The sequence below is a fragment of the Zosterops lateralis genome (assembly GCF_965231275.1).
Source record: "Zosterops lateralis genome assembly, chromosome: 6".
NCBI classification, from domain to species: domain Eukaryota; kingdom Metazoa; phylum Chordata; class Aves; order Passeriformes; family Zosteropidae; genus Zosterops; species Zosterops lateralis.
This window is the reverse complement of record NC_139761.1, coordinates 58,164,410-58,175,610: the sequence shown is the minus strand read 5'-3', so window position 1 is coordinate 58,175,610 and position 11,201 is coordinate 58,164,410. Positions and strand designations below refer to the sequence as shown.

The 11,201-nt window shown below is 40.6% G+C and overlaps 1 protein-coding gene across 1 annotated transcript; it reads left to right on the top strand.

The window, feature by feature from the left end:
• Positions 1-285: 285 nt before the first annotated feature.
• FANCF (FA complementation group F) lies at positions 286-2,381 on the top strand. The gene has a single exon (XM_083864191.1). The coding sequence runs from the start codon at positions 676-678 to the stop codon at positions 1,807-1,809; it is 1,134 nt and encodes a 377-aa protein (XP_083720317.1). The 5' UTR covers positions 286-675; the 3' UTR covers positions 1,810-2,381.
• Positions 2,382-11,201: the final 8,820 nt, after the last annotated feature.

Genomic DNA, 11,201 nt, shown 5'->3' with positions numbered 1-11,201 from the left:
GTGGGTAGGGATAGGCAGCCTCACTCCCTGCTGAGCTCGGGCAAGGCTGCCTATCCCTACCCACAGGTCAGTGTTGTGCCAGGGCTTCTTCCAGTCTCTGAGCCATCACAGAAACTGGGAAATACCCCCAAAGGCGGGGCAGGGGGGCCTTGCTCCTGAAGAGGTTCATTTTTTAGCGGGGGGCTAGGAACACTATGCCACATATTGTTCTGTACAGCAGAGACAGAGCGGCAGGCCCGGGAGGGAATGGATCTGCTCTGCCCTGGCGTGGCCTCACCTCGCACCCCCTGCGTGGGTTTGGGTGACACAACAGAATAAAGAAATAAAGCTACTGTAGCGCGTCCAAAGCACGGCAACGAAGATGGTGAAGAGCCTAGAAGAAATGAAATTATTTACTAAAAAAAAAAAAAAAAAAAAAAAAAAAAAAAAAAGCTTATGGCGCTCGGTTTTTACTTTTTACTATTTCAACTGGGCTCAGTTTCCCGCCGCTGGCGGGGCGATGGGCCGGAAGGTGAGTGACGACTCTCTCAGCAGCAGCTCGGTGCTGGGTGGCGCATGGAGTGACGTTCCGTTCGGCCAATAGAGCTACAAACGCCGTCCCTCGGCGGCTGGGCCCGGCTCGGCCCCAGCCCCGGCCCGGCCCCGCGGGAAACCGGCGTGCCGAGCGGCAGCGCCATGGAGGCCGTGCTGGGGCAGGTGGAGCAGCTGCCGGCGCTGCTGGCCGTGTCCCGCTCCGCGCTGGTGCGGGGCTGGGATCCCCTCACCCTGGACCGGGCTCTAGAGTGGGCGCGGTACTTCCAGCACCTCCACGACCGGTTCCGTGCCCGGCCCCAGCTCCGGGAGGCCCTGGGGCGGCGGCTGCGCCGCTCTCAGCCGTGCCCCCTGCTCGGCTTCCCCGCGCTGGGCCGCTGCCCGCAGCTCTTGGGGCTGGCGCTGCTGGAGAACCGCGCTCTGCCGCCCGCCGCCTGCCGCCGCCTGCTCCGCAGCCTTGTGCAGGGCCCCGGCGCGGAGAGCGGCCCCGAGCCCCGCAGCCTTGTGCAGGGCCCCGGCGCGGAGAGCGGCCCCGAGCCCCGCGGCCTGGAGCTGCTGGCCCGCCGTAAGGCCGCGGCCTGTCTGCTGGCGCTGCCCCGCCGCCCGCCGCCGCGCCCCGCCGGGCCAGAGGCAGAGCTGCAGGCAGAGCTGCAGAGAGATGCAGCGCTGGTGGCCGAGGCAGAGCTGCTCCTGGGCCGGCTGCGGGAGGAGCGGCAGGAGGGCGGGGAGGCCGCGGGGCAGCGGCGGTGGCTGGGCCGTGCCCTGGAGCAGCTGCCCCGGCCCCGCGCCTTCCAAGTGGTGGCGGCCGCGCTGGCTCTGCTCACACGGGCAGGAGACACGGATGGGGACGGGAGCGGCCCCGACGGGCACCCAGGGAGTGCTGCAGGAGAAGGATGCACGGCCGGGCTCCTGCTTTCCTGGCTGCTGGACAAGCAGGAGCGATTTTCTGCCTTCTGCCTTTGCCTCCCGTGTTCCCGCCTTGCCTTCCTCGCTGGTCACTACTCCCAGTTAAGCAGATCTTATTTGGACCTGTTAACCTGCTGGGGAAGCCACTTGCACTATGACCCCCTGCAGGGACGGTGGGTTAAAAGCTGCCTTGACAAAGCTGAAGTGTCCTGGGAAGAATTAAAGGAGCGCTTCAGCTGCCTCTGTCAGGGATCTGCACTGCTTAAAGAACAGACCCAGGCTGCTCTGAAACTCCTGAGGACACGGGATGGAGACTTCAGAGTCTGTGGCCTAAGTGTGTGGACTGACTTACTGATGGAAGTAGGCTACTAGTGCATGAACACAAAAGCAACGTGAAAACTTAGAAAATCAAGCAAATCGGTTAACTTTAATTTGAAGCGAAAGGCAAGGCAACTACACCTCCCTTCATTGAAAACCAAATGTTACTGTGGGTGCTGATCACAATGATTCTGACTGCATCTGGTTCTGAAGCCTTTCACGGAGACATGGTGTTTTCTTGTAATTGTGTTGTCATTTCTGGCCAACACAAAGTGTCTTTGTTTTCAGTACTTGCTGATTTATATCTAATAAAATGAAGAAAATCCTTCTTGCTTCAAATATGGAGTAGTTTCCTATTTCGAAAATATGGCAGTTCAGATATGGTCATTGTAGTAATTTTCTTAAATGTTGGAGGCTGAGCAAAAGTTCAAAGGGAGGGTGGAGTTTCAAATGTGAAAAACACAAATTCAGGGTTCCTTTAGTAGTGGCTGTCTGCTCTGGTGGCCACATCAATGCCTCTATATCTCTTGCACATGACTTGGCCCCAGGGCCAGTGAAGAAAGTGAGGGGAAGCCAGCTGGAAAGCTTCATGAGAGTTCTAAAATAAAAGTCTTTATTAGTTGCTATATTATTTGATAATATGCAGGTATTTCCTAAGAAAAAGGTGGTAAAATGTAGGCTGTTCTGTGTGGTTTTCTTCCCATTTCCATAATTTGTTACACGATTCATTACTTTGTGAAACAGAAAAGTGAGTGAACAGCAAACTATTTTATGTATGTATAATATGTATTACATTTAGAAAACTTACATATTTATACAAAGTATTATATAACTGTATGTATAAAATATGTGGTATACAGTATGTATAATATTTTCCCCCTCCGTTATTTTATCCTATCTGTTTCTGTGAGGCAAGTTGAACAGGGTCATTTCTACCTTTCCACCGTCATTAAAATGAGTACTGTAATGCAGAAGTAAACTGGTATTACCAAAAGAGAAAAGAGAAAAAGAGAAGAGTCAAGGAAGATGAGACAAACGTGTGGAACTCCTGCCAGAAGAGTTACTCATTAATCTTTTGTGTGCAGGACCTGTCAGAGTTCCTGTAGACAATATTCTTACAGTTTCAAGACCAATTGAGACATCTCTTTCTTTTGTTGCAAAAACCTCTTAGGAGGGGTTAGAAGATTCTTCACTTATAAGCTTAAAGAAAGAAAACAAGCTGTTAAATGTACAAACTGTATTGAAGTTAATTACAGTAGTAGTCTGTCTTATGACAAGAAATAGTGTATATAATAACTATGGCAGATATTTCTGTGTGGCAGAACCAGAGTGGGAATAATCTTGTTTTGAAACAGAAGCAATTAGTACAATGGCTGAATATTGTTTATCTGGGAAAAGATGCTTATTTGAACTTGTGTAGAAGTAATTACAGACACAAGTAAGTTCTTATTCTTTACTTACTCTAAACCAGAAGAGATACTTAAGGCTAGCAACCTTCATATGTTTATAAGGACATGCTACTAACATATCAAAAATACAACTATTTTCCATATATTCCTTGTTGTGTCACATCTCTCATCAGTGGAGTTGTGGAGATCTGTGGATGAACATACTCTAAAAGTACAACTGTGGCAGTTGTCTTGCTCTGTCCCAAATGGAGTTGTTGCCCCTTCTGGAAGTTGTGGTCAGTCTGAAAAGATACCAATGTTAGTGGACCTCCTGACTGAGTCAGTATTTTTGTGGTATCAAAAAAAAAAGAAAAAAAAAAAAAAGAAAAAAAAAAAAAAAAAAAAAAGAAATCTGTCTAAAAATCTGTCTGAAATCTGTCAGTGTTTAAAGCTGCCTAGAAGTGTAAAGCATAAAGTTTGAATTTATGTTGTCTAGCCACAGTTCCCTGTGTTATGTAGTTTTGGCATTGGGTGTGGAAACTCTGCACTTGAGTTTGCTCTTAACGCTTTTAACAGGCATAAGATTTTTTTGTCTGTTAGAATACTTTCTGCTATCAGAGGTTTCTGATGAATAATATACCAAAAGATTCTAGGCAAAGCTATTTGCTTCTCCCCAGATATACATTAAGTGTGATTATCAGATATTGCAATAACCTTTACAAATGTTACAGTATCAAACCAAACCTCAACTATTAAAACCTACTGTTCCCAGGTACCTGAATCTCTGGGACAAATTTCAATGAGAGTTAAGTCTTAGTTTTGCTTGTCAGGTTAGATATTTTTCCTGATTATACTCAGAATGTTCACTATAAATTGAGTCTCTTAAGTATTTCTAGAATAAATCAGAATCTTGTAGGGAATTTCTTGCAGTATTTCAAGTCTTGATTTTTGATAAGCTTTGTGTTACAAAATTCAGTTCATGAAGACATATGTCTTCCTTTCAAGTGATGTTTATTACACCTTTTATTAACTGAGTGCAACTACAGAATCTTCTATTGGCATAGCTCATAATAGGCCCATCACTAACTTTATTAAGAGAGTAAAGAAATAATTGTGGGCATGGACAGGCAAGAGACAGGCCAGTATATACCTTATATACTAATTTCCAATTCTGTCTTATAGAAACAGGGACAGTAAAAGGTAGTTTAACCTCAGTGAGACAAAAGCACCTGGTTACAGCAATTACACAAAAATTTTCCAGTCTGTCCCAAATACATTATAAAGAGATGCCAGACCCCTGATTACCAAATTCCAAAATCCATATGGTATTCATTGAACAAATACACTGGTCCACATTCCCTGTTATTTCAGCGTGCTTGTTGAGTTCTCCAGGTAGCTGTGTGAATGATGAATTCTTTCTGGAACTCCATTTTTAATAAAAGTGTAAACAGGAAAGGAAAAAGTGTGGTGTCTGCAACCTCCTCCCTCTGTAAATTTGCAGCTCATGTGCAAACTCTTGACAATTTCAACTATCATGAGAAGCAAGATACTGTAAAGAACAGGCTAAGGCCTCTAAGGCCTCTTCCACAATCATTTCCACAATCATCTTCTTCCCTTTTTTTTTTTTTTTTTTTTTTTTTTTTTTTTTTTTTTTTTCCCTCCATATAAGGAGAAGCAGATCTCTGCTATTTATTAAATGATGATTGAAGAAACTGCTTTGCTTGTGTTTTAGAAGATTGGTAAGGATTCTGGAATGCATCAGGAGGCTCTTACTTGCCCAATTAACAGCTAAGATATCTTTGATTTTATTTTTCCAAGAAAGAAAAAACAGTTTACCCCTTGTCAACCAGAACTCTAACTCCACAAGTGACATAGTATGAGATGTCTGGATACAAGGTTGCCTTTTTTCTTATTTTTCTCTTGTGAAGTGTCCGTTCCCTTGTAGTCAAAGAAGAGCTAGAAGAAACCAAATTATACATTCCAGTGTTTTGCAGTATGTATGCAGATCCTAGAATAAAGATAAATGATGTAGAATAAATTGTTCATTTATGAAAACAATATTAGCAATTTGCTACTATTCAGGTGAATATGCAGGCCTGATTGTGACAATACATAGGTATGAGTTTTATTTTGCACACAAGGTGTTTTTCCCCCAGCCCTTTCCCCAATAGGTGAATGAGGGTCTAATATTCTTTTCTGTGAGCGTGAAGGATGACTTTTTTTTTCTTCTCATGTGTAAGAGAGTATTGATTAGGTGATGAAGACAGACTAATATTTTAATCACATGGAAGTAACATTTTCAGATACTGTTTAACTAGAAAGTTAAAGTTGTATAGCTGATTTTAGTTCTGTTTCTGAAAAATGAAAGATTTAAAGCTAAATTCTATTCCCTGTGAACGGTTTAGTTGGATGACCCATTGCAAAGTGCTGGCAAAGGTGCTACACCATGGCCATTCACAATACAGCAAACAGCAGCAGTGTGGGCACCCTGTACTTGAGAAGCTTATTTATTTGTTGGGCAGAATCCCAGAAAAATAAGTAAAATCCAAGTGGAAAGGGTGAGGAGAAAGTCGGGAGGGCTGCTCACTTTTGAAGACACATTGAGAAAGGGTAGATTTCCCCTTCACCAGAACTGCATGGCTTTGCTACTGCTGGAGACAGCATTAGATTGGTAATTTTATGATAAAAGAAATGGTCAGAAGAGTTTTGATTTGATGTTGGCTGCTTTTCTAAAGCACTCATCCTCTGTGTGCCCAAATGACCACACTGACCAGTGGTTTAACAAGCAAGGATAATAAGGTAGTGAATGAGAAATGTAGTTGTGCAGGGTAGGAAAATGTTTATTTAAATAGGGGCTGGTCTCACAGAGGTGAGGCCAAAGGAGCAGCATCATATCTGCCTTGGTATAAAATAGATTTGAATCATCCCAAGTATAGTCTGGAAAACTAGTTTTTTTATCTGGCAATAATTATTATAAATCCTTTTCAGAGGCAGTTTGCTCTCAGTATTGTATCTGTCTTATGAGGAATTAAATGTTATTTTTACCAAACACATTCTTCTTTATTAATCAGTTCTGTGCCTTACTGAATTTCAGATTAAGAGATGCTAGACAACCTGGAAAAAAATTGCATGTTTGTTCTCCCTTATGCACTTCTTTTTAAAAAGTCTCAGGATAAGAAAATTACTGTAGTAATGAAGTAGACCAGAGATAAACACATAGTTAAGGTGCATTCTCTTTGATCATTTTTCCAAGGTAGCCTACAAAGATGTTAGGCTGGTGAAAGGAGCCACTCCTTCAATACTAAAGTCATTTATGTGACAACACCACTTTAATTCCTTGTGTGCCACTACCTTAGTGTTACTGATACTGTTTTAAATATTTAATTATAAGCCAGTAGTTTTCCATTGTGTCAGTTCTCTCACAGCTAGGTATCTGTGTCCCTAAATCTTTAGAGTGGTTGGCATTTTATTTACAGTTAGTATTTTGATTCATCTCAGATACCACAGAGGGTGGCAGCAGAGCCTCACTGCACAGATATGCTTGGACTGATGATCCAAGGGGAGAATCCAAGCTCAAGGGCCATTTCTAGAAGCAGAAGAGATGCACGGAGTAAAAACACCCATAGCTGTGTTAGCCAGTCAGAAGTTTCGAATTGAAAAATCCTAGTGAAAGTTTATTTTGTCCTTGCAATTCTAATTTTACCGGCTCTTTAACATAATCTAGGATCAGGTAATAATATAAACCATATCCTCTAAGTGTCTCTATCCACAGGCCCATTTTATTAATAATATTAGGTATGCAGCTCTTAAATTCCTTTTCTATTACATGATAAATTCCATAGTATTATGTGATCAATTTACTGTAACACTGTACATTTTACCAGAAATCACAGCAGTGTGCACTGAACAGAAAACGTAGCAATCAGATTCTGAATCTTGTCTTGAACTCCACCTTCCTATTGTATTTCTTCCTCTGGGAAGAATGTTCAGGATGATTGCTCAGACATGGGCTGTTTGTAGCTCACAAACACACAAATCCCAGTATTTGATAAAGCGCTATTTGGATTTTTGGCAATTGTCATCAGTTTTAAATCCCACCACAAAGATTGTTTGAATGTTTTCCTAAGGATAATTTTCCAGTAATGAAATATGTGCTGCTTTTACCTGCACATTTGTATAATTGTTCCTCTTGTGGTGTGTTGGACTCAGAACAGGAAACCGTAATTGTGGTCTTGAGTTCCTGTGCATAGCTCTTCTCTCAAAATGGAGTTAGCAATGGAAGAAAATTGTCATGTGCTTTCTATTGTACATAATAAATAGTAAACCCATAAAAATAAGCCAACAATGCAAGATTATTTGCTATATGATTCAACTGTCAGTTAAATACCTAGATAAATACTTGGTTTTAATGCTCAATAACTGGGGAAAAAATTGTATTTGTTTTGCTCTCGTAGGAGGAGATAATGAATCCTCTTTAAAGACCAGTAGGCTGAAATGTGAATGCAGCCTCTCTTTCCAATACTTATAGCCAGTGCAGTCATTAATATTTGCTTATTAATGTAAATGAGCTAGGTAAGAACAATTGATTTCTTCTAGGAATTAATTAGACATGATCAATCCCCAAAACAAGTGTGGCAACAAGGTCATTCATCAGCTGCTTAACCTTGCAATAGTCTAAGCTTGCTAGGAAAAGATGCCGTGCCCTAGAGAAAAGGCTTTTAAATCATTAAGCTATTGACAAAAAATTGTGTACTGTTGTCTCTCACAGACATCATTCTTAATGTTGAGGTGAAAGTCGCTGACTTCGCGTATTTTGTAATTTGTTTTGTTCAAGTTTTGGTTTTAGGGCAAAAATATGAAGTATATATAGGAAACTAAGGGTCTTCTCAGCTATGCAGGGGTCTTCAGGCATTGGAAGTGATATGCAAGAAAATATCATAATTTAATGTCTAGATCTTCTACACACTTTTGAGTGAGATGGTGGCATTTTTGAATTATACCAATGAAATAATCTGACCCATCACTTATTTGCTTCAAATAAATTTGAGCTCTGAATTCACTTCCAATTTGCCAGTGTTTTGCTTTTTTGTTAAGAGGTTTGCTTTCTCCCTAATGCAGCAAAAGCACCTTTCCTTTTATTCTTCATGAATATGTACAAAATCCTGTTCAACTTCAAAGATAATATGCACCAAGGGAACACAAAGATGACCATAATGCAGAAAATAATTTCTAGAATGTAAAACTAGAATTTCTTAGTACTGCTGAAATAGCCAAGGACTTTCCCCTATTTTTAAATGAGTCAAAATTCGGTAAGGAGACAACCCCCTCCACCTGCCAACAGTCCATTAAACAATCAGTTAACCCAAAAAGCACCAATAAGATCCAGTAGCAAGAAATGAAAGCTTGAAACAGTTAAAAGAAATATTCTGGTTTTTGTAATGACAAGATTGTCAAGGTAATGGAATACTTTATCAACACCTTTTGTGGTTTTCATTGCTTACTTGCAATCCTTTGCAGAGACTTTGTGAGTTCCTAAAATGTGCTTTTTTTATTTCAAGTGAAGGTTTTTTGGCTAGTAGGAGTATGGCGTGGTAGGGAAAAAAAGAGGAAGGCAAGAGAAAGGGATGGTGTGTGCACTTCCCCATCATGAAATTTGGCTGTTTCACACCTCCTGAGCCTGATCTGTGAGCAGTGGGCACAGTGCAGAACACAAGAGAGCAATAAGGAGCACGTGGCTCACAATGACAAAACTGCTTGTAACGTTTTGATGTCAATCATTGTCCAAGACCATTGGAGTCAATCCAGTAAAGGTGAGAAAGGTATCATCTGGATTAGACTTAATACTGATTCCTTTTGGAAGTAATTGGGTTTGTGGAACTGGCTGTAATTGAGCTGGGGAGAGCATGAATTTTGGTGCAAAGTGTAATGGACAATATCCCATCCAAAGCAAGAAGAAACAGTGGACTTATTTTTTGAAGACCATACAAATGTGTAGGACCATGCATTCCTATGAAAGAAATCTATTATGTGAAAAAAAAAAGAAAAAAAAAAGAAAAAAAAGAGAATTGTTTAAATGACTGAGGAATGATTCCTGTTTGGCATAATTCTAGTAACATGAAACTCTCATCTTCACATCTTGCATCGATGTCAAACCCTCTAAGATTTTATCTTTATCCTATGGCTTTCTACATATGACAATTTTTTATCCTTTTCAGTCTGAGAAGGGGAGAAATTACTTAAGTAATTCTTCTCTGTGTTCAGTGATGTCAAAAATGCGTTGCTGACACTGTCAGTTCAAAACTGTCGGAAACATGAAATAAATGGCTAAGGACTAAAAGGAGCAATTTAAGAAGGTGCATTATCCAAACATATGCACATGCACATTCCACTAGTCTCTGGACATCTGCTTGAATCTGGAATTACTACAGTAACTTTCAGGTAATGGTGAGCATGCACTTGCCACTAATTACAGCAGGAAAACACTGGACCCTGTGCACAGCGCTGACAAATTGCTCCCAGTGGTATCTAAGATATTTCACTGTTGTCATTAAAGCCTCTAGCAAAGTCAGGATATTTGAAAAGAGTATGGGGTCTGCAATGTATTAGAGATATTCTATCCCTATTTATAGTCCAATTCCATGAATAGAAAATTCCAACAGAGAATGTTTACTGTAGAAATTTTGGAATATGGAGCTTTTAAAGGCAGGTATGCTTTTTTTTATGGGCCAGGTATTTAGAAAAAAAAGGCAATTAAAGCCACCTCGCTCATTAACCTTTCAGTTCCTTGTAGAGCACTTAAAGCACCAGAAAGTGATTGCATTTTGATTTGTAATGCTTCAGTGAGCTGGCCCTCTTCTCTGGGTGTGTGTGCGTGTGTTGTACGATAGCATGAGCTCTAAACACTTGCATGTGTTTTTGTTTCACCACTATTTAACTGATATGCTGATCTGAGTTCTTTGAGCTCATGGATTCCAAATGCCTTTTCCCATGAACTTTGTTCAGTCCTTTTTACATTTACTTTGCAAAGCTGTATCACATGCCGTAACTGCATTATCATGGTTATTACTATTTGAGAAGACTCAACAAATTATGAGCAATGTAAAATCAAGACAATGATTTATAGAAATATAGCTTGACTTCTGCACTATAAAGAGGAAGAAATGAGAGTGTATTATTTCTCCATCACTGAGTATGATGACCACAAGTCAACAAATTCTTACTCCTTTTAGAAGATATCAGAGGTGAGGAAAAATGCCCAACTACATCCCATGTAGTTGGCCTAAGAAATGGATTTGCTGAATCAGAAATCTTATTTTGAAACAGTGTATGTATTAGCAAAAGTATTTGGGTTCTCAGAAACTAATGAGAATTAATGTTTTTTGGCAGAGATGATGCTCTTATGTTAATTTTTTTCATTTTCTTCCAACAGCAATTGAAACTAATAGAAAAAAATAGATAAAAAGAAACCTAAAATGTAAAAGAATATTTTCCCTGTCTTCCAATTACAGAAAAATAACCTATGTGTGGGATGGAGTTTGTTTTTTTTCTTCAGCCTTCATAAAGGCATATCCAAATAAACCTAAAATACAGAGTTTCTGAAAATGCAAGGGTTTTTAATCTCTTGGAAGCTGTGATATACCTGATGCCTCCTTGTCTCTATAAAACTTCAGACACTTTGCTGAACTTTCAGGCATTTTGCTCTTCATGTGGAAGTTTGTGACTTCAGGGTTCAGAGAACATTGCATGTGTATGTGAGGTAAAATATTCAGCTACTGATCAAGGTCTGGAAGGGGCTTTTTTCCAACAATATTAGAAGAGACCTTATGTTTTAATTTCTCTTTGTATTTAGCTTCATATTTTGTAGTGTGAATTGTCACCACAGAGGTTGGAAATGTTGATTGTTTCAGTCTCCCCTTTTGAGCCTGTCACATGCATACAGCATGACTAAAATGGCTTGGTCCAACTAAAGCAACTGGTTGAGAGAAGAGAGATTATGATGTGTAATGGTAAAAATAGGAATTCTGTGTTACATGAACTGCCATGCTCTTTCTATTATTT